At 48.2% G+C, this 24,385-nt stretch overlaps 1 protein-coding gene across 11 annotated transcripts in view; it reads right to left on the reverse strand.

Annotated features, from left to right (window-relative positions):
• Positions 1-24,385, reverse strand: part of PTPRT (protein tyrosine phosphatase receptor type T) — a 945,487-nt gene that overhangs the window by 58,002 nt on the left and 863,100 nt on the right. For 9 of the 11 annotated variants that reach the window (XM_037044094.1, XM_037044090.1, XM_037044093.1 and 6 more), the window contains one exon: positions 16,966-17,156. In XM_037044094.1, the coding sequence (XP_036899989.1) occupies positions 16,966-17,156 (191 nt within the window). The remainder of the gene's footprint in view (positions 1-16,965; positions 17,157-24,385) is intronic. The other 2 variants (XM_037044092.1, XM_037044089.1) reach the window with 1 other exon arrangement.

A 24,385-nucleotide genomic window follows, 5' to 3' on the forward strand; every position in this document is an offset into this window, starting at 1 on the left:
AATTTGGGCTTTGCAGGCCATACAGTCTCTGTTGTAACTACTCCTCCTCAGCTCCACTATTGCAGACTGAAAACAGTCACAGACAGAATGCAAACAAATGGGCATGGCTGTGTCCCAGTAAAACTGTAGCAAAACCAGGTTGCCTGTGACTGTAGTTTGCTGACCCTTGTTCTAGAAGTATGACCATGACCCTCAACTATGCAGCGGTTGGGTAGGTAGAATTGATGCCCATTCCAGATGGAATGGAGATGGGGTGGGAGGCCCCTGCCTGCCTTCCTGACTAGCCCACGTTCTCCAGCTTAGCTACCCCAGGGTTTTAGAGTGTCTTCCCAGCTACGATTGGATCAGAATTTTGTGTGTGACAGAGACCCTCAGACAGGCCTCCTGGAGGAGAAACGACAGAGTGTAGGTTCTGGGCACCAATCTCTGCCTTAAATCTCAGTGTGACAAAAGCGCTGTGGAGATAGGAAAACGCTTATTTTATAAATGGAGGGCCCGTTTCCCCTCTCCTTCTTTTTCCCCTCCCCCTCCTCTCCTTGCTTCTGTCAATGACCATCACCAGGCATCCCTCCCGCCACCAGCAGAGGTCCTCTCTAGACTGCAAATGGTTCCTGCTCTTGCAAGTGACTCCTAGCCCTCAGATTTCAGCACCTGGTCTCACCCTCTCGCTGTAGCCAGGTAGCGCCAGCTGTTTCGGGCAATGAGCCAGGGACGCATACCCAGTCCTGGCCTTGGGCAAGGGTGGGTATGCTCGTCTCGGGGGCAGCACTGGACTTCTCAATGTTTAAGCTGATATTCTGGAAGTGGATTTTCTACCTGAAACCCTCTGTGATAAAAGCTGAATGTTCGTTCAGTTATATTCACCCCAAAGTAGTGTGAAGACAAGGAGAACACATGCCAAGCCTTTTCAAACTAATTTTCTGGGGCACTAAAGGCACTAAATGCAGTGCTATGGACAATTCCGGCCATTTCAGATTTCGGAGACTGGCTCTCTGCATGCTGCTCCCTCTGCCTGAAATTCTCTTCCACCCGAGTCCATCTAGTAAACTTCCTCATATTCTTCGAAACCCAGTTCAAGAATCTGCTCCTTTGTGAAACCTTCCCCAGTCACTCTCTTGCCACCCCATTGCACCCTCAACTAGCCAGTCACTTCTATTCTCAGATGGACTCTTCTACATCTAATAATTTGGATGTCTTGTCTCCCAACTTGGTGATGGATTGCTCCAGGGAAAGAACTTCTTGTTCACGTCTGTACCTCCAGAACCCAATAGTGGCTTTGAACTTCATATGTGCTTGAACCACTGCTTTTTAAATGAGTAAGTGGATGGATGCAAAAATCAGTGGGTAAGGTTCCTTCTGTACATTCAGAAGGCAAAGATGTTGGACTTTCAGAGGTGTAAGTGATTTTGAAAATCATCTGGTTGTGTTTCCATTTACAACTGCCTTCTAGGCAGCTGCTAAGCTGATCTATAGCAACTTCCACTTGGATACCCTCAGCGACAGAGAGCTCACTGCCCCATAAGCTTCCCGTCTCACTTTTAGACAGACCCACTGGACAGTGTTCATTCTGTCTCCACATACTTTGCCTTTGCCCTGCTCCATGGGGCCCTCAGAATAAGCATGCACCTTCTGCATGGCAACACTGTAGGGATTTGCTGAAGGTCCTGTCCACCCCCAGAGTCCTTAAATGACACACAGTTGGGAGTCCTCTCGACATCCAGGCCATGCCTTCCAGGATGCACCCAGTGTGCAGATAGCTTTAGAAAAATCTTACACTAAACAAAACCTCTGTGATGAGTGGCCTTCTCCGTGGGAAGCCATGCAGGACGTTGCCTCAGCCCTGGCAGCCTCTGTCTCCCTCCTGGTGGGAGCTGTTGAACAACTTAGAGTCTGGTAGAAGAGGAAGGCCTAATAGAGCCACCCACCAGGAGAGAGTGGTAATGACCCCACGTGACCCCCTGATTGGCAGACTTTGATCGCACCTCCATTTTCCTTTTTAGGGAGCTGCAATCTAACAGAAGATAATCTCTTGGGGGAAAAAATAAGAGGAGGCAAAAGTATGAAAGAGAGACTCATCTCCGTCTTCGAAGTGAGCCAGGCAAGGGGCATTATTTTTACATTAGCAGCTGGTTACAGTAGATTGACCAGGGAATTGTGGCAGTCATTAGGAGCTAATCACATTCTTTTGAAACCAAAATTGCCATCTCATTATACCCATGCATTATCAATCTCTGCTTTCTTTTTCTCATTCTCTTCTCCTTGGAGGGTTGAGCTCTGCCTGAGTGTGAAAATGTTTCCTACTCTTCAACATTGCTGCTTTTCTAAGACGATCGTCTTTCAGTCCTAAAAGATGCATGGAGGGCTGCCCTCATTCCTGGAGGTCTGAGATGAGGTATTCGTAGAATCCTCCAAAGTCAGACCTGGAAGGATCTACTAAAAAATTATTGCCTCATTTTACAGATCAGTAAAGTGAGGTCTAGAAACAACTTGCTGAATAATCTAGACTGAGTGAGTCTGCCCGTTCTCCCTTCCTGCCACAGTGACCAGCGGGTGCTGGGTCCTGGCAATAAGAGCACTGGGCATGGCGGACGATCTCACGATTGTTATGTTTCACTTGTGGGAAAGTGCAGACAATAAACAAACACACAGACAACTGTTTATAGTAAGTATTATGAGGGCAATTAACAGGGAGCTGGGATAGAGCATCATTAGGGACAAAGGACAACTGTAGGTAGGGTCCAGTGGGTAGGATTTTTTGAAAAGGACACATTTGGGAAGGAAAAAAGCAGCCCCTGGCTTCTGGGAGCTGGCCTAGCACTCACAGCTGGATCTTGGTGCTCTCTGGTTGAACACAAGCAATGTCATAGAACACCAACATCAGACAAGGCTACTCTGAGACCAGGATGGGGCTGGGCAAAAACGTGACTGCTCTGCGATTGGATCTAAACACAGACAAAATACGGACATTGTCCAAGCCAAGAATAAACGAACAAACATCTTCCTGTCCTGGCTAGTAGGAGTGACTGCTGTTTCTTTGATATTTACACCTTTAGCCTCAATCTCGTGTTCCCCTCGTATAGGTAAGGTTTATGAAGGTACCCTATCATACCACTTGAGACTACTCTCCAGTCCAGAACAAAGTCTTAAGACACCTAAAAGTGCCCACGCACCTCCTCTGGGTCCTTTCTTATCATCCTCTTCCTGAGTTGTCCCTTGGATCAGGGGTATCAAACTCATTTTCACTGGGGGCCACATCAGCCTCATGGTTGCCTTCAAAGGGCTGAGTGTAATGTCAGCTCCTTAACAGTTAAGCAAGTAAATGCTGTGCTGATTCTGAGTGACAGCAAGTGCGGAGGCCGTGAGATGGAACGAGGTGGTGTGTTCTGGAACTTCAAGGAAGGCTCTCCAGAACAGAGAGAACAGGAGTCAGAGAGTGACATCGTGCGGGTGGGGAGGGGGTGGTGTTCAATGAAGAAACTGTTGACCACAGGCAACAATGTGAGTTGCATTGTAAGTTAGTGGGAATGCTCTGAGCATGTTTTAAGTGGAAGGCTGAGCCAGTCCAGCAGCATGACAAGTGGCTAAGAGCACTTGTCTCTTGAAACCTCCTTCATTCTTGTTGACAGGCTACACAGACTTGAGGATAAAACTGTCATCTGGTTCCTACCACAGATTCACTCTTCCTGTGGTGTCAATGCACCCATCAAGCCATCCCCTCACCCATCCATCTACCCTCCCAACCACAGAGCTGGGGCCCACAGAGCCAGTGGGAGCTCCAACCACACGATCGCCATCTCTGGCTTCTTACGCCCTGTTGTGCCACGTCAGCCCACAGGACTGTGCAATCTACCCCCGTTTCCCCACTCAGTACTTGAATTCCCTGGTCTTACTGAGAATTGTCCCTGACGCCTGCTTGGTTGGTCTCTTCTCCTACCTGTTGACTTGGCCCTATTGAGATATGAGGGTCCTTTCTGAAGCTTGCCATCCTTCTTTGGATGCTCTTCTTTGAACTTAAGCCTGTTTGAGTTGTACTCCAAATAGTGAGATGTCTCGACAGAACACAGCACTCCCAGGAGCAGCTCACCTCCAATCCAAGGCTGAGAGCATCCTGGTCTGTTCAATTTACCTGCTCACCAGCTGTCCTCAGCAGATTCTGTCAGCTACAGTGCCCCCCTCCCCCCATCATACACTTTGGCTTGACTGTATCCCTGGAGATAATTGGATATGATATGCCCTGGAGTACAGCAAAACCAGGCCCAAGGAATGCTGACCAGGCAGTTCCCGAATGACGCTGAGGGGCACAGCCGAGGGTGTGCTTTGTCCAGGACCAGTCTGGGCTGCCAGGACCCTGTGGCCCAGCCCACCACATACTCTTCTGCAGCAGGGGAGATTTCAATCTTTACCAAGGAGGTGTTTTTTATTCATTTATCTCATCAAGAAATACCGCTTGCCCACTAGCTGTGTGTACGAGCCAGGGAGAAGGCAGGGCTTTGCAAAAGGCAGGCAGAGTGAATCTTTTTTCCTGCAAATCATTTCACCGCTCCAAGTCTCTATTAACTTTGCTGACAATGAATTCAATAATAGGCCCTTCAGTGTAGACGTGGGGGGAGGATTTGAGTACAAAGGGGCGGCAGGGGGATTTTCTGCCGATGGAACTCTTATGTATCCCGGTCATGTTGGTGTTTTCATGATTGTATAATTTGTTAAAACTCATACATCCATACACTTCTATCCCAAACATAAATTTTACACTATGTAAGTGGGAAAAAATACCCCATGGAGTTTTGTGATGATCAGTGATTACCCGAGATAATACCTCTGGGCACCCAGCACGGCGCCTGGTCCATAGTAGTTGTGGAGGCTCTTCCATCCCACTATTTCCCAGGAATATGCTACTGAGTGCCTCGCTTCACCCTTAGAATTCACTCTCTGCCTTCCTTTGACCAGAAACACCCAGTTTATTGTCACAAGAACAAAGATGGGGGTGCCCAGCAATATCCACCTTATGTTGTCTGGGACCCAAGGGGGTCCTGGAATGTGGGACCACGTGATTCCTCTCACATGTGGGATATGAAGCTGAAAGCAACAAATGAACAAACAAGAAGAACAAAAACAAACCAAGACTCATAGACACAGACAACAGTACGGTGGTTACTTGAGGGATGGAGGTGGGGGTAGTAAAGGCTGAAGGTGGTCAAACGTACGGTGACAAAAGATTTGATTTTGGGTGATGGGTACACAGTGCAATATACAGATGATGTATTACAGACTTGGACACCTGAAACCTCTATAATCTTATTAATGAATGTCACCCCCAAAACTTAACTAAAATGGGTAAATAAAACTGGTATCATGTTGGGAACACTGGGACAAGATGCTCGCTCTGGGTGCAGGTGAGACACAGTATTTGGGGTGTGAGAGTTTCATGAGCTGTTGGAAGCCTAAGGTCTGGCCTCTGTGGGTCCATGGGTTTAGTAAATACCCAGGTTCACAGGTGTCCGTGGCTTGCTGGTGGATGGCCAGGGCCACCAGAGATGGCCGTGAGGGTTGCGTCCAATCCAGGAGCACCACCTCTGAGGGACAGCCATGATCTGGTAGACATGACAGATTTTGGTTTGTACTGTGAACGTATTCTGCAAGGTGACAGTCCGTCATCGGGAGACAGGTGCACCTTTCGCTATTTCCCTCTAAGGCGCCGTGTGAGTTAGTGGAGGCCCCGGCCGAGGCCAGGCTTTCAGCACACACCTCCTGCTGAGCTGAAAAGCACATGTCCTGGTGATTATAAATGTGCACAGAGGAGACAGGGAAGGATGACTGATGATGCCTACTCAGAGCAGCATCAGGAGAGCAAACATTACCGGGTACCGTGTCACTAAATAGAAGGTAATTTATGAGTTCTGCCGGGGAAGCTTAGGGGGAAATCAGACTGCCGCAAGGTGGGGGCATCTGTCTGTGCCAGGAGCTTCGGTCAGGGAGAACAGTCTGGTGTGTGTCTGCGTGTGGAGTCACTAAACACCCTTTACGGGGCCCAGTAAAATCCACTATTTTAAAAAATGTACTAATTTAGGAGGGGGAGAGAGAGAGAGATTGATTTCTTGTTCCACTTATTTATGCATTGTTGGTTTCATGGGTGCTTGTTGTATGTGCCTGGTTTGGGACTGAACTGGTAACATTGGCATGTTGGGATGACTGAACTACCCAACAACCAGGGCCAAAGGCTACAAAATTTTAAATGATAAATTTTAGGCCAGTGGTTCCCAGAGTTTGGTAGGGAGCCGAGGTTCCTAGGAAATTCGATAAAATGGAGAGGCCTGTGTTCTGTTCCATGTCGACGAGCTCATGACTTAATTTTCTTGACTTTCTCCAGTTTGATTCTGACACACAGCACAGTTTGAGAACCACTGTTTTAGGCAGATAGACACAGTGAAATCCTGGGGAAGGCTCACCTCACAGGTACTGGCAGACCTGCAACGCACCTATACAGACTGTCCAGAGTCAGGAGCATTTCTCTGTGTTGGTGCCTTGTCAAAGAAATGCTGTTTCTCCTCACCCCCCAAGGGCACTATCTTAATTGCAAAGTCTCTCACCAGCACTTTGCAATTCAGTTAATATTTCACACTATTAATATTCAGTTAATATTCCTCTATTTCTCCCAGCCCCGACACTAAGATCTGGGGACCCCCTGCATGAAATTCCAGGCCACAGACTTCCGGTCCCTTCTACACACTGTCTCCACATTCATGCAAGTTTCTGGGTGGCTGTCTCTGGGCCCACAGCTTCGCCTCAACCTTGAAGTCAGCTAGAGTTAAGAGGTAGACTGTCAGACTTAAGGCCAAGATGGAGGCGTAGGTGGAAATACTCTGCCTCCTCTCACAACCAAGTTTAAGGACAACAAAGATTTAGAAACAAAAACACAACCAAAACAGACAGAAAATTGAACTGTATGGAAGTCCGACAGCAACAAACCATTCATCCAGGCTGGTAAGAGGGGCATAGTTGGCAACTGGTGGAGAGGTGTCCTGGCAGGAATAGGTGGTAGTTGGCGAACCCAGGTGGGCACAGGGACGAAATGAGCAATCCCAGCAAGGCTCACAAGATGGCTGGCTGACCTTGGACACACATTTGGGCACAGATAAACCAGGCAAAACAAAAACAAAAACAAAAACAAAACCCCGGCAGTGAGACAGATGCACAACCCAGGGCCCCAGGGATGGGAAATAAAGCCTAAAAGCACCAACTGGAAAACCTTTCGGGGTTTGAGGTGCCAGGAGAGGCTCCCGGCCTCACTGAGAGTTTGTTGGAGAGACCCACGGGGTCCTAGAACATACACAAGCCCACCCACCTGGGAACCAGCACCAGAAGGGCCCAATTTGCTTGTAGGAAGCGGCAGAGGGAACCATAATCCGAGAGAGAGCAGAACCATCGTCATTGCTCCCTCTGTGACCCTACCTCCACATACAGTGTCACAACCCAGTGACTGGGTTGACCTTCACTAGTGAACACCTAAGCCTTCACCCCTCATATGTAACAGGTGCGACCTGACCAAAACATTATGGCTCAAGAAGAACAGCTCAAAGCCCCAGAGCCAATACTTCTAAGTGACCAAGAGATAGCCAGCCTCTCAGATGCACAGTTCAAAACACTGGTGATCAGGATGCTCACAGAACTGGTTGATTTTGGTCGCAAATTAGATGAAAAAATGAAGGGTACACTAAGTGAAATGAAGCAAAATGCATAGGGAACCAATAGTGATGGAAAGAACTGGGACTCAACTCAAGGGAGTGGACCAGAAGGAAGAAAGAAACAACCAAACAGAAAAGAAGGAAGAAACAAGAATTCAAAAAGACGAGGAGAGGCTTAGGAACCTCCAGGACATCTTTAAACGTTCCAACATTCGAATTATAGGGGTACCAGAAGGGGAAGAGGAAGAGCAACAAGTGGAAAACTTATTTGAACAAATAGTAAAGGAGAACTTCCTCAATCTGGCAAAGGAAATAGACGTCCAGGAAGCTCAGAGAGTCCCAAAGAAGTTGGACCCAAGAAGGAACACACCAAGGCACATCATAATTACATTAGCCAAGATTAAAATGAAGGAGAGAATCCTAGAAGCAGCAAGAGATAAGGGGACAGTCACCTACAAAGGAGTACCCATCAGACTGTCAGCGGATTTCTCAAAAGAGACCTTACAGGCAAGAAGGGGCTGGAAAGAAGTATTCCAAGTCATGAAATCCAAAGACCTACATCCAAGATTGTTCTATCCAGCAAAGCTTTCATTTAGAATGGAAGGGCAGATAAAGTGCTTCTCAGATAAAGTCAAGTTGAAGAAGTTCATCATTACCAAGTCCTTATTATATGAAATATTAAGAGGACTAATCTAAGAAAAAGAAGATAAAAAATATGAACAGTGAAAGGACAGCAAACTCAACAGTTATTAACAACCATACTTAAAACAAAAGCAAACTAAGCAGACAGCTAGATCAGGAGCAGAACCATAGAAATGGAGATCACATAGAGGGTTAGCAACAGGGGAGTGGGAGGAGGAGAAGGGGGGAGAAGGTACAGAGAGTAAGTAGCATAGACGGTAGGTAGAAAATAGATAGGGGGAGGGCACGAATAGTATGGGAAATGTAGAAGCTAAGAACTTGTGACACATGGACATGAACTAAAGGGGGGGATGGGGGGAGGGGGTATGCAGGGTGAAGGGGAGTGAAGGGGGGAAATGGGACAACTATAATGGCATAATCAATAAAATATATTTAAAAAAAGAGGTAGACTGTCAAAGGCCATACATGTCATCTTGTTAATTCTGCTCAGAAAAACTGTATGTAAAATTCCTATTCATCTCCACAACTACTTTAATTTTCATTTCTCTTTCCATTGGCAGGCATCTTGGCTTCCCTTGTACGAGCTGGCCTGCAACACCTCCGTTCTTGCCTCCAAGCCTCTGAACACACGCTTCCCTCTGTCACACAGGCTCTGCCTCGACCCAGCCTCCTTCTATGTTTTTTTTCAACTCAGTGTCTCGCCTTTGGTGAAGCTCCTGATTGACCTTGGCAGTGACAACTGGCAAAAGGCAAAAATAAACACCACTACCAACACCTGCGTTCACCCTGGACTGCCCTTAATCACAGGTTTATAAAGCATTTTGACCAGCATTCTGTTGTGTAATTACATGGTATGGTAAGAGCTTCCTTTAAAGGAGAATATTTCTATCTGGCTTTCTAACTATCTCCAGTGCCCCACACAGTGCACGGTACACAGTAGGTACTCAATAAGTATTTCTGGCTGAATGAAGTAGACACCTATACTATCAGGCTTCAAGAGTCCATGCTATGTGGTCACACCTTTCATAGAAGATGAAATGGGGCCCAAGATGTGGAAGAGTCATGTCCAAGGCCATCCAGCATGTAGGTGCAGATGGAGAATCAGGACTTGACTCTTGGCCAAGAGACTTTTCTATGGTATCTCCTGAAAATTGCTCACTTGGTTGGGGAGGGTTCCTATATTAAACTCAGAAAATACTGTCTGCCAGGTTACAAACAGAATTAAGTGGAAAAATAAAAATAAGCCCCCCAAAACAGAGAGTTAATAGCCTTTCCCACATGAGATCTTTCCTGCTAGGAAAACTTCCAAGTCTGAAACCACATGGGTTTCTGATGTCTTTTGGTTATCCCCACTAAATGGCCCATTTTCTCCTTACTTTAATCCATGGGGAGTGGAGTGAAAGGAGCGGGTGGAGTCCAAGTGTCCCTACTTGGGTCATTAAGAGTTCCCAGAGCTGGAGAACAGCCACGTCTTCTCTCCCATGACTTGGGCATCTGCCACAAATTGCCCGTGCCTCTCCCCAGAGTCACTCTCATTGCAGATGGAAAAGCTGGACCAGAATTCCCCAGGGGTCCCCTTCAGGGGGCGCTGTTGTGTGACTGTTACCAACCAAGGAGAGAAAAAGTGGGAGAAGCAGGTCTGCTCTGCCTCGGTTTAGATGGCTCTGGGCCAAGAGGGGAGCACCTGGGGTGACCTGAGGGGTCCGTCTCCATGGTTACACCCCATCAGGAGGCTGCCTGCCCACCGTCACCCACAGAAAACCAAGAGAAAGATGGCAGCGGCCTCTGCCCACAAAGCCCTGCCCATGGTGTGTCCGTCCTGAGCTGGAAATTGAACAAATGTTTGTTCTTGATTAGGCTGCATCACACTTCACACAGCTGTTCCTTGCTGCTTAAATAGTCTTAATGGAGCTGTAATAACCAGATACCTTCTGGTCACCCTAGTGGACCTGTCCCATTCATCAGGATGACAGACTGCCTGCACCGGTCTGGCATTAACATGCTTCCCTTTCTTCTCTCTGTCACAGAGTCGCCTGTTCCTGTGGTCCCCCGTCTTCCCCAAACCTGCTATTCTTCTGATGACGATGACGGCTGGGGTGACAGGGCTCACAGGCAGCCCCGCTCCCCAGACAGGTTTTGTTTGCACTTGCTGGCACCCTTAGGTTTTGCCCTTGTTGTTCTGGGGAAGACAGGAGAATGTGGGCTGGGGAAGTAAGGCGAGGAGGAGGGAGCCTCTAAAAGCCACAGTGATGTGCAGAAGCCCCTTGACTTGAATATGGCTGTGTGCCCCCTGCAGGGTCGATTATTACAGTCACCACACACCTCCACGGGCATCAGAGGTGACCAGCAGCAGGGACACCTGGTGCGGTGATGGGCCTTGGGAACAAGGAAGGCACGCACTGGGGACTCTGGGTCTTTCTAGACCAGTGTCTCTCAAGCTGAAAAGTACATTAGAGTCACCTGCAGACCTTAGAAAACAAAGATCTCTGGATCCCACCCCCAGGAATCTGACTCAGTTGGTTGAAGGATGGCCTGGGTGTCGGTGTTTTAAAAACTTCCTCAGGTAATTCTAATAGGCAGCCAAGACTGAAGGCCTCTAAGACTCGAGTCTGTTTGGCAGGTGCAGGTAATTTGCCCTAGGCCTCCCTGAGTTCTTAGGAACCCGAGGCCCCTGGTCACTCATGGTTGCCAGGACTGGAGACATAACTACGGGGGTGGGAGTCCCAGAGAGTGGGATCCAGTGGGACCGTCAGGAGGAGGAGGAGAGCTGGCTGGCTTGTGCACCTGGTTCCCACACCGTCTCTCAAAGTAGCGTGGCCAGAAGTGCTCTTTGGGTCATTCTGACCACCCCTCTCACCCTCATTGCACAGATATGTAAATGGAGGCTGGGTGGGGGGACCTGCCCAAGGTCACCCAGAGCCTTAATGAAAGAGAGATCCTGGCATTTTGACTATCAATTTGGGATGATTCATACATTACTTCAAGCCATTGGACTTAAAATATATACCGAGAGACTCGGGTTTTTAGGCCAAAGCGAATGAGCGGCTTTTATGGCTCTACTTGAGAAATGTGTGTGGGTTTGTCTGGGCTCTGGGCCCAGTCTGCTACTTCAGGCAATTCCATCTTTTCCCTGAATTACTGTCTCAGCTGCCTGCCTGCCTCTGCTCTCCTGCTCTCATCCAGGCCAGATAAGTTACAACTAAAATGCAAATCCAGCTTAAAAATCCTGCTCCCTTCAACATGCCCCATGGCCCCTGGAATAAAACCCAAACTCCTTGGCCTGACAAATATCCCCCTGCCCCCACCCCATGCCTACCCCTGCTGACACCTTCTGCCCCATCTCCCTCCATGTTCCTTCCCACAGTTGATATACACCAAACTGTCTCCAGCTCCAGTAACTCGTCCTGCTGTGCACACCTCCACGCCACAGCTGGTTTGTTCTAGTTCCTTCCCTGCTTTCATTTGGTTAATCCTGCTTCTTCAGCTTTGGTTTGGGCTTTGTGTCCCCCAGAAAGCCACCGGCCACCGACTGCCAGGCTAGGCTTCATGCATCCCATCCCAAAGGCATACCCCCATTGTGACATTCTGCTGAGATGTCGAAATGACCAGCTGATAGGCCTGTCTGTAATACGGGCTCCAAGGTCCTCAGAATGCAAGGGCTCTATCTCACCTCCTCAGTTCCTAGAACCGAGTACAATGTCCATGGAAAGTGCTCAGACATCTTAAAGCTGAGATTCCTTGAAGTTCAGTCCCTGCCTCTTTCTCTGCTCACTTGGTTAATGACTTTGAGTGGTCTTGTGGCTTTATGATAACCTGTATGTCCAAAACTCCCAGAGTTTTCTCTCCAGCCCAGGCTTCTTTCCCAAGTTCCAGATTCATACACCTAACTGTCTACTTTCTATCTCTATGATGGTGTCTAGGAGATACCTTAAACTCAGTTCGAAATTAAACTCACAGTTGCTCCATTGTCCACATGTCTTCCCTGCCTGCAGCTTCCCATTCCATGAGTGGCAACTCCCTCCTTCTAGGGCACAGGTGGCAAACACAAGGTCCACGTGGGCCGAATCCGGCCCTCTGCCTTGTTTTATCCCGCCTAGCACCTTGTTTCTGCCTGGGGGTAGCACTGAGCTCTTGCTTCACTGCTAAGGAGTGGTTATATTTATACAGTCCTAAAATTACATTTGGCCCTTTGAAGGCAACCACAAGGCTGATGTGGCCCCCGATGAAAATGAGTTTGATGTCCCTGTTCCAGGGGCTTAGGCAATAATAACCTTGGAGTCGCCCTTCATCCCTCTCTTCCTCTCACATGCCACACCTAGTGTGTTAGAAAATCCCATTGGCTCTTATGTTGAAAATATATTTAGAATCCAACCACTTCTCACCACCTCCACTACCACACCCTGGCTTGAGTTATCGTTGTATCTCACCTGGGTTTCTGCTGTGGCCTCTTAACTGGTCTTCCTGTTTTACCCTTGCCTCCCTGTATCTATTCCCAACACAGTAGCTAGAATGAGTCTTTGGTACCACTGTCAGATAATTATAATTATCAATTGTCTTCCCAAAACTCTGCAGTGGCTGTCCATTTCATTCAGAGTAAAAGCCAAAGTCCTTATAATGGCGTATAGTGCCTTATAATAGTCAGCCCCCCTTTATTTCTTCAGCAGCATCTTCTACTAGTTTTACTCTTTGTTCATTTACTCATGACAACCTTGGCCTTGATCTGGAACTCTCTTCTATCATGCCTCTGCTCAAATGTCATCTTCTAATTAAGGACCACCCTTCTCCCCCATTTCATATCAGAGCCTCCTCCTTCAGCCCATATCCCTAGAACACATCATCTCCCTTCCTTGCTCTCCTTTTTTCTACTCCAGAAGATTGTATCATCCAAAGACTGTATTTTCCAGTGTCTCTAGTCCTGCATTCTTTCTTAGGGTCCTGCAATGACTCCTCCCTCCAAGATGAGAAAGAGTCTAATTTCCCTTCCTTGGAACACAGGTGGGTATTACTTGCCTATAACCAACAGCATGCGGTAGGAGTGATGCTGCAATATCCTAGCTTAGGTCCCAAAGGGTGATGTACTCTCTATCTTGTGAGTGATGAAACTCACCTTTGGAGTTATGAGCTACTGTGGAATATGTCCAACTATCCTGAGGCTACCACGCTGTGAGGAAGCCTGGCCCACTTGAAGGGGCCACATGGCAGTGTTATGGTTGACAGTCCCAGCTGAGACCCCAGCTGACAGCTTGCATCGATCATTAGATATGTAAGTGAAGACATGTTCAGAGTCTTTCTACTCCCAGCCTTAGAGCCTTCCAAGTCAAGACTTCAGATGTGGTGGAGCAGACACCGAGTATTCCTGCTGTGTGCTGTCCACATTCCTGACTCATAGTTTCAGTGAGAACAATAAATTGGTTGTTTTATGCTTGATTGGGGGTAGCTGGTAACACAGCAAACAGTATTTTTCACTAGCACACTGCAATTGTTTACTAACATCACATTAGGTAAGTGAGTGTAAAATAACTATTAGGTAAGTGACTGTAAAAGTCTATTATTTCCTGTTTTCCCTGATAGAGCGCGAGCTTCACGAGGGCATGGATCTTGTCTGTTTTGTTCACTGTCATGTCTAAAATATCGGGAACAGTCCTTGGGAGTGGTACATACTCAGTAATAATTGAATGAATACATTTGCAAGGGATTGTACAACCGACTCGAATTTTAGAAGACACAGTTTCTTATTACATGTCAACTTGTCCAACCCACTCATTTGTATTAAAAAAAACTGAGCAGGGTCGGGGAGCGACAGGGAACAAACAGAGCACGTGGGGTGCTGGTCTGAAACTCGGGCTGGAGACCCGGGAATCTGCTCTCATGGGACAGACGGTCTTCATGCTCAGAAGGGGACTCCAGATACCATGGGAGTGACACCCAGTTACAGTCTAGGAAAGGGAAGCAGCACAATGTGCAAAGACCCCCACTGAATAGTGTTTTCCAACTGACCCCCACTTCACCAGAAAATGCTGTTGACTAGAAGCTAAGCATTCCAGCTTACTGATCAACCTCAATTGAACGAATTGAGGTCAAGTCTGGTCTAGTTAGTGATATGTCCAAATGATGAAACTATAGGCATTGCTTTCTTTCTCATTAGAAAAGAAGTCCCATGCCAGAAAGTTTGGGAAAAACAAACAAGCAAACAGACATTGTATCAATGTCAAGTTATCTCACTTTATCACTGAACTTTGGTTATGAAAGAGTACTACCGTATGAACATTGTGTATATGATTGTGTCCCTCCAAAATTCATATGTTGAAACTTGACCTCTAATGTGATGGTATGAGGAGGTGGGGCCTGTGGGAGGTGCATAGGTCACGAGGGTGGAGCCCCTATGAATGGGATTAGTGCCCTGGTGAAAGCGGCCTGTAGCATCTATGAACCAGAAAGTGGGCTTTCACCAGACACTGAATCTGCTGACACCTTGAACTTGGACTTCCCTACCTCTAGGACTGTGAGAAATATATTTATTGTTTAATTAAAAAAAAGTTTGGAGAATGCAAGAAGACACAATTTTTTAAAAAATCAGCCACACAGGAATGGATGCTTTTAAAAGACATATCAGTCTGGAAGGAAATGCACCGAAGTAGTCAAATGTATATGTGTTTTTATTTTCAAATTTTAGATCGCAAGTTCTTAGAATGGTATTTCTTAGGCTTTCACTACTTGTCACCCTTGTGGATAAGCTTCATGTCTCCCCTAGTGCTACTTGGAACTTTAAAGCAAACTAAGTGTTATGACTGACATATTAAACCATCCCAATACTGAATACGTACAAACAGCACACCCTCTCTTGACCTTCCCTCAACAAACAGATTCACGTCGGTGTGTAGGTGCGCACGTGCACCCCATCCCCCACGCGTCAAGGGCTTGGGGCCACTCAGCCGACTCCCTAGGAAATAAGGCTCACGCACGGGAGCTCAGGAGACCACCAGCCGTTATCTCAGCATTCTCCAAAGCCCGTGTAGACTGAGCATATGAAAAATGCTATTTTACCCAGACCACTATTTGAAATGAACTGCGGAGCAGGTAATTACTCACATCCATTGACATAAACGCTTTTGCTCTCACAAATGTGTCGAACGTGCCCCACTGCCACCGTGTTTTACATCCTCATAAAGTTTTAGGAGCAGACAGGCCCTTGGAAATCACCTTATCCAAACTATCCACTCAACGAATAACAGGATTTTAAAACTCGGGTCACAAAATGATATGCCGAGACCACACAGTTTGTTGTAGTGCAACCCCACTCACCGTGTGGGCCCCCAGTGTAGCACAATGTTGTGACCTCACAGAGCTTCTGAAATCATTGCTTCGTAAGCTCTTCCTGAGACTATCGTCTGAGAGGTAAACTTAGTCCGCGTTATCAAGAGTCCCAAACGGGCAGAGTCTGAGCCCCGGCCTTTTCACTGCACACAACGAAACTGAACGGAGCACATTTAGGGCGCAGGCTGCGTGCGAAAATAAAAAGCCACACACACAGAAAAACTAGTTCATAAAACTCAGAGCCTGGCACACAGTAGATGCGCCAAAACTATTTTAGGAAGGGAGGAGGAGAGGGAGAGAGGGAAGGCAAAGTGAAAAAAGAACATTTTCCAAGCTGGCTGCAGCTGGACTCCGAGCAGCAGGCGAGGGAGGCAGGGCTCCTCTTGGGGGGGTAGGATGGGGGGGTGCTCTCCAGTTCCCCAAAACATCTTAATGAGTTTTCCCTTCAATTTTATTTCACTTTTCGTTTGTGAAGGGTGATGCCTAACGGGCAAGGTTTGAGACAAAGGGAGCGAAATTGTTCTGCCTAGGAAAGGAAGGATGGGAGGCCTTTTCCTGGCTGCTGGAAAAAGAAAAATAAAAGGAAGTTTTGAAGACACTGAAAAGAACTTTTGGGAAGGGCAGCAGGCATAGAGACCTGTGAAGACCACTTGTATTCAGGCACTCCCTGTACTTTGCTGTAAACCTCCCCCGTCCTTATCCCCCTAAACCTCGAGAGCAACTGCTACTCACAAATCCTTTATATTATAGGCACTTTGTGGGTGAAGAAACGGGTGTCCACTGCGGAGGTGAGGAGAAAGTACAGAGAGAGGGGACAGCAGTCACCAGAGAGGCAGTATTGACTTGGGTGAGGGGGGACTGAGAACGCAACAGATGCATAGTAATGAGGCAAGAGGCGGCCAGGAGCAAGCAAGCCTCCCAGAAGCACTGGCTGGGGAGAGTTGCTGGCTTTCCTATAACATGTGGGTTGGGGGCTTGAGCCCCTCTGGCTTCCTACTGAGGGAGGCCATGACGCCCAAGTGCAGAAACTTTGGCGATAACTGAGCGGTGAGAGGAAGAGAAAGCCTGGGAAAGCAGACAGGGGGGAAAGGAAGTCTCAGATTCTTTCAGATGGAGCTTCTTAAGTTTAAACAGTATACAGATCAGCTGGGTTCTGGTGAAAATGCAGGTAACTGATTCAGCAGGTCTGGGCGGGGCTGGAGGTGGTACGTTTCCAACAGGTGACACTGATGCTGCTGGTCTGGGGTCTTTGCTCTGAGTAGCAAAGGTTTAGCACCCAAAACCCTCTGCACCCATCAGGAAGTTTCTGCGAGGGCTGCTCCCTTACCTCATACTCCTCCTTGAAGCCGTAGCCTTGGCCTCTCTTCATCTGGGTGATGTGTTGCAGCAGGTCGGCCACCCGGATGGCGGGCTGGAACTGGTCCCGAGGATAGCTCATCTCCATGGGGTCGCAGGCCCGGTAGGGGTGAGTCTGGATCGTGAGGGTGGGCTGGGCCAGCTCTCCGCGGCTGCCGTCTGCTTCACAGAGAGGGAGGCAGAACAGACCATCACCCATGGGAGTTTGTCCCGTTCCCCCACGCCTTCCCCTCCCCCAGCGTGACCTGAGCAGGGCAGAGGGAACTAACTTGGGATTCAGCTGCTAAGGAAACCACAGAAAGGACAGACACACACGCCGCTTCCCTGGCATGGCTGTGGTGAGAGATTTAAAACCTAAGACAACAAACAAGCCCCTGAACACAATGACCGTTGGTCTGCTCTGTCTCGGGGGTGTCTATGAATGGAGCAAGGACAAAGTCCAGGTTGGCTGTCACCCCCTCCCAATCTTAGTCCTTCCTTGAGGCTCGTCGGGGTGGTCTCGGCCAATCTCGACCATTCACAGAGCCACTGAGAAGCCAGACAGGCTGGATGTTGCGGGCGCCCTCCTGTTTAGAAAGTAGGGTGCCTAGAAAGGTTGGGTGCTTGCCTGCAAGGGAGGAGAGCCTCGGGGTCCTGGAGGTCAGGGCCATGTGTGTGTGTGTGCTTCTGGTCCACTTGCCTGTGCCCCTGTGACCTGGTGTCCGGACTTGCTGGTTCCTATTGGGTTGCACACTGGGAGGGAGGACGTGAGGCCCCAGCAACAGCAGGGCCCTGACCTCTCAGCCGCTCTCTCCAGCTGTGGGCTCCACAGCAGTGACCACCTTCTGCCTGCTCTCCAGCTTCCCCACCATTTAACGCTCTTGGTCCGGGAGTCTCACTGAGCCCACCTTGCAAGTGGGGAAACCCAAACTTCCACCTGCGTTCCACAGATTACTTCTCCCGGGCTTGGGTTCCATGCCTTATCTCCTTCTTAACATCTCTTCTTGATAAAAGAGCTGTTTTCTCCCTTGATAATAATCTTTATACCACTGAATGGCTTTAACTGTCCTCAGTCTGGGCACCCTGGCAACTGGTGCTGAGGTTGGGTTTGACTTCCTCTGTTCCCCTTGGGGAACCACTTCCCTGCTAGGCTTTCCCTGCTGGTCTTTCAGGAGCAGTGTATCTTCCCCAGAACCGCTGGGGTTGGTCTGCCCAACCTTCTCCCAAACACACTCAGTGTACACCCTAGACCTTCCGTCACGGCATGCATGGGATGAGAACGTCAGATTTGACGTGTCTCACCTACATGTATTCAGACACAGCCAGGCACCACTGCAGGACCCCTCAGGCCTCTGCCATACCCATTGCCTGGGAGGCTTAACCACATATTCCTGATTTTCTGCAACGGGTCTTTTCAAAATCCACGTTTCCTTCAGCTTGGTGGTCTCTCAAGTCACAACAATGCATCACACGCGGATGCTGTGCGTGAAGGTTAATGTCAGCACGAGAAACACTGTCTCGGGGAAGGAGAGAGTTGCCGACATGAAGATCCAGAGTTTAGAGCTTCGCGCACTAGGAGGAAGGGCCTGGGTGAGATGCCCGCACAACCTTCCCGACTGTTGGTTACGTTGTCTCTCGAGATTTTCAGTGATAGGGGCACATCGTCATCACTGGCGTGGCTTAAAGGTAGTGCTTGGCGAATGTGGAGGCCGCTGCTCTTCTCCACTGCACCCTTGGGGTCGGGAGTCAGCTTCACTGAGAATCCCCTCTGTGCCAGGGGCTCTGGCAGGTGCTGGCAGTGCACAGAGTGAAGCAGATTCCACCCTTGAGGCCCGATGGTCTCGTAGGAAAACGGGCAAGAACAGGGGCCGGAGAAGCCAAGGGCTGTCAGGAGAAAGCAAGGAGGGTGCAGTGACCAAAGACAGTGGGCAAAAATGTGATGGGGGCAGAGCTGTGTGAGACGGTGTGACGTTGGTCTAGGAAGGCCGTGAACATGCACCTCTGAGCCGGTGGGAAGCTACTGAAGGGTTTAAGAATCCCTTTCTTTATAGACTCTCACTGTTTCTTGTAGGTGTCTGCTGTCCTGTCAGCTGCCGTGGACGTGAGGCATCCTTCCTGTGAACATCACTGCTGTGATGGACAGTGGGGTGGGGTTGGGGGTGAAGTGGAAAGGTGTACTTGACTTTGCTTCTCCATATTCTGCACTGCATGACTCCTGGAAGAGAAAGAACTGGAGCCCTGTGAGTGTCTCCCGCCTAAGCCACCACCAGCTATGGGGACAGATGTCTTCAGAGACCCGCTGTCTCCCCAGGGACTTGACGCATGGGCTGCCTGGGAGACTGGCTTCCTGGCAGAGACAGGCTTCTGAGGAACGGGCACCTGGCAATTTGTGTGGGACGCCAAGTGTTTCCAAAACCAAATAGCTACCAATATGGATATTTTCCCTAAACACATGGCTAGACAGACTGTAAACTCGGTGTCAGCAAAACCAACACTGGAATGGAAAATAAATGCATTTGGAACCGAGCGACTCGTATTGCTGTCACATTTGTACTAATGTCAATGCTGGTGCTAATGATGCTATGAAGACGCAGAACCAAGGGATTTTCAAGGTTTATTAATTCAACTAGTTGGGCTCTTTTTCCCCGACATATCTCACCTCACCTGTTCCCTTATTAACCTCCGATAACGCAGAAGTGATGCCTTTTATCACACCCCATTTCACCAGACGCACTATACTTAATTTTCCATCATTAGGTGTAATGAAAACCCAATTTCACATCTCACTTCTCTCAGGAACCTGCAAGTAATGCCTCGTTTTTATCAGCCCCAATTAAAAAGTGTTATGATGTTCCTGTGCGAGAGGGAGCCTTAAAACTGATGTGCGATTCTGCTGCTAATTCAACAAGGGTGCCTGGGCTCACACGCTGCTCATAAAATGTAACTCACACCAGCTGGCCCAGGGAGGGGACGTTTTTCATTTTTCTCCCCACCAGACCCTTAATTTTCATGCCATTTCAACCTCTCATTTATGGGTCTTCCATGTTTACTTATCCCATAATAATATTTTGGGTTTCTTTGGCACTTTTTTCCTGCAGCTGTTGCCTAAGCCAGGGAATTCCCTTCCTGGAACTCTTGCCGCTGCCCAGCGGAGGGCAGGGCCTGGGGGGGGGGGGGTCGGCACAGGAGGGGCTCTGGTGATGTGAATGAGATCCTGGGTCACTACTGTCCCTCTGGTTGCCTACTTTCTGTCCTTCTACCAGGCCTTCTTCCTCGGGGATCTGGTGCTGAGCTTCTCTCTCTCTCTCTCTCTTTTTTAACCCCTTGTGGCCGGTCAATATGGATCTCCCTCTAGCTTCAGCCAGATATTTCAAATGCCTGGCTAGAACGTGCCACTCCATCTGGTGAACAAACATTTACTGAATCCCTATTGTACGAAGCCGGGTGTTAGAGACGGAGGACACACTGGAGGGCGGAGGAAAGTGTGTTCAGAGGGAGATAAGCACGCAGCAGCCCTCGCAGAGGGAAGAGGAGATAAGGTTTGAATAAACAAGTCTAACAAAGGAAGGGAGGGACCGGCGTCTGGGAGATGAATGGAAAGATGTTGTCCTTCAGTTAGGCACCATGGAAACGCTTCCCAAGCTTTAGGCATTCATGCCCCACCCACTTCTGTGGGTTTGGCCGTAACTGTGTGCAACCTAATCTTATCACCTCTGTCCAATTGAGCTTTCCACAGTGATGGAAAAGGCCTGTACCTGCGCTGGCCAGAGGGCAGAGCTGACCACACAGGGCCCCTGAGCCTGTGGAAGGTGGTGGATGGGACGGAGGAACTGAATTTCAAACTGTTTCATTTTCATTCATTTAAATGTCAATACCCACATGTGGCCTGTGGTTATTGTATAGGCAGCACGAATCTAGAGAAAGGAAGAGACAGGGATACGAGAGCACCCTGGAGTTACATCACAGGGCAAAGGGGCCCAGTGGAAATACATCGTAGGCCACATACGTACCTGAAAATGTTCTCAGAGCAACATTAAATTTCAAGAATACATTTTATTTAACCCAATACATTGAAATACTGTTTCAACATAGTCAGTATAAAATTCTTAACGATGCATTTTACATTCTTTATTCATACGAAGGCTTTGAAATCCAATGTGTATTTTATATTTATAGAACACTTCAATTCAGACTAACCCAGGTAATTAGTGATTGCCATGTTGCCCAGCACAGAGGCACCCAGACTTATCCAGAGCCAGATCAAGTTCTGGAGAGACCAGAGTTAGAGCCAGCACGAACGCTAAACAGATGTGGGTCTGTGCAAGATGGCTTCATGTGTGCTGTTCAATATGGCGGCCACTCGACACTTGTGGCTATTGAGTATTTGAAATGTGGACTGTGGAACTACATTTTTACTTCAACTTAATTTCAGTGCATTTAAATTTACATCGATCGCCACACATGGCCCATGGATTGAATTGTGCAGATCTACACAATTACGTCTTCAATGTTTTTTTTTCTTTAAATCAACTTTCAATCATCTTTCCTTTATCTCATTATGCATGGTCATGAAATAAAGTCATGGGTGTGATGTGCTGGTTGTGTTTTACTACTCACTAAACTACTTAATTTACTGTTTAAGAAAACACCTGTCCATGTCCCAAGAGAAGAACACAACCCACGGCCTGAGGAATGCTCGGAGTCTGGGTGTCAGCATCGGACAGAACGGGGCTGGCACCCTTACTCAACCAGTCTGGGCTGTGTACCTTGGCCAAATGACTAGTATTTCTCAGCCTCAGTTTCTTCATCTATAACACAGGGAAAAGGAGCGCAGTGAGGACTCAAAGAGACAGTGCCCAGCCATGCTTGTCCAACGCCTGGTGTCTGGTGAGCTGTGCAGAAACAACAGTTGTGCTAATGTCAGAGGAGACGTGCTGTTGGGCACATGAGGCTTCGCAGACTGGCGAGGGCACCTGGGGAGTCTGTCAGGGCTCCTCCCTTCTTTCCTTCATGACGCTCCACGGTCATCGATTTTACTCCACCCCTGTGGCTGTTGCCTGAGTGCAGGTCTCCAGGATGGGACTCTTCCATCAGGTTCCTGATGGCTATTCTGTTTTTCACAGCTCTTTTTACACAGCTTCAATCAAGTCGTTCCCAGCAAAAGCCTTCCCAGGGGCAACACTAAACCCCTTCACCAGCCAATCCAGTCCCTGTAGTTTCCGGTGCCAGTATGCACTGTGTATTTCTCATCACAGTTCCTCTCAAACCCACATACCCTTTAGGGCTGAAGAGCACAGGAGTGGATGGGTCCATATTTTAGAGACTGCTCTCCAAAAGGGGAGAGGCTGAGAGAGGAGAGCAGGTTTGACGTGGGAGGGGACTAGTCACCCACCTTGAGCGGAGATGTTATTGGGACAAACACAGTGGCGGCATGACAAAAGCACGCTCAGGGGCCAAGACTAGACTCCGAAGACAAAACCTGTGTTCAAATATGAACTTCATGACTTTCTAGCTATGAAACTTCAGGTAAGTTGCTTTGAACCTAAGACCTTCATTGGTGATTGGCAATAAAGATCTTGATGATGACGATGATGATGGTGACGCTGATTAAGAGTTTGTTGCAGGGATTAAATGGGATTCCATTGAAAGAAACCTCCCCCGCCAAATACCAATAAAACCTTAATAAAATAAACTTGTAACACAGCATTGAAATCTATGTCTGTCAACTAGCCCGGTATCAGAATTTAGGAGGAATATCCATTATTATACCATTACCAGATTTGATATATGCATGAAGATAACGACTTCACATTTTGTCAGAATTTCTTAAGAATCTCTGAAGTTCTATAAAATCCTTTTTTGCTTGATTGAACACGGCAATTTCCCTTCCAAAGTTGGAAGAGATTGCAATTTCTATTGGGAAGCATCTAATGCAGGAGTTGGCTTGTGTTTAGGTGTCCAGTTGTGAGAAAAATTTATTCTATATTCCTGAATTCTAGAGGAAAACTGGGATCGGTGTACAGATGGGTGACCCCTCAGATACATCAAATTCACCCCCCCATCTCCTACCCACAAGGGCCTGTGCTCTCACTCAGTGTAATGGCAGGTGAATTTACCTTCTCTCAAGTCTGACCAAACACAAAGGGTTGAACTGGTAAAACTAATAGTAAGGACAAGGTCACCCCACTGCCCCACATTTTACGAAGTTGAAATGGACATTATATAATCAGTGATTGACAGTGATATACTATATTACTTGATGTAACAGTGGCCTGGGGGATAGGACATAATGTTTATTCTTTTCCTATTTCCTTTTCTGGGCTCAGAACCAAAGGCCCTATAACCAAAGTGTGGGGGGGAGGGCTGGGCATCTCCCACTCTGTCCCCCTTCATCCCTTCCCCTGGGGTCTCTGACGTGGCAAAGACCCAAGACAGAGGATAAAGATCTTTGTGGCCAGAATGCAGATTCACTATTAGGAAAAACCTGTGATGGGAACAATTCACGGGGAAAGTGACTTCTGGATTCATTCACTCCTTCTGGTGAAGAAACCAACCCTCCTCTATGTGCAGAGAGCACAGCACACAGCACATACCCGCTCACAGCACCCACAGCACCCGCTCGCAGCACCCACATCAGCTGTCAGGAGGGGTGCTGTTAGACGTGCCGCAGAGGGAGGGCTGCGAACGCCCATCGCTGTGCCTCCTGCTTACGCCGCAAGATGAGGGTTTCATGCACTTAGCAAGGGCAACAGTGAGTGTCTGCCTGCTCTGTTCATGGCCAACGCCAGTCCTGGAGGGATAGCTCCTCCTCCCTCAACATCGTGTAAACAGAAACAAAACAATATGGTTCTTAGAAAAATCTACCATGTTAAAAAAGAAGGAAAAGGACACCCCTAGATGCCGAGAAAATACAATTTTCTAAAGAAATAAAATAGTCAGTGTTGACTGTGTCCCCAACCACCATCTGCCACCTTCTTGTTTGCTGGCAGAGCCCTCGAATTAGTTTGGGTGTCCACATTTCCCCCCTGTGATTCAGGAGGGTGACCCTATTCCTACATCTGGGGGCGAGTCCCGATTTCCTTAACCCAATCAGGTGTTCCTACCTCTTTTGCCAATTTTTCAAAAGTTTTCAATGGGATTGGAGGGGAGTTCTAGTAAGGAGCTTCCAGGAAATGTGTCCTTACTTCTAAGAGGAATATTCTGGTGGCCCTCCTCTTTCCCACTGGGAATTGCCATTTGGGGGTGGGAAGCCTGCAACTGCGACAGCCATCTGCGTCCATGAGGCAAGGCTAAGGGCAAGGCCCCATGAGATGGCCAAGTGGAGAGCTTGAAAGAACGCGGGTCCTTAACAACGTTCTTGGGCATCTCATTCAACCAACCATGGAAACTCATCTAACTCTCGACCTCTGGTT

Source organism: Sturnira hondurensis, unplaced genomic scaffold (assembly GCF_014824575.4).
Source record: "Sturnira hondurensis isolate 20B ecotype Veracruz unplaced genomic scaffold, ASM1482457v3 Scaffold0004136, whole genome shotgun sequence".
Lineage (NCBI taxonomy): Eukaryota > Metazoa > Chordata > Mammalia > Chiroptera > Phyllostomidae > Sturnira > Sturnira hondurensis.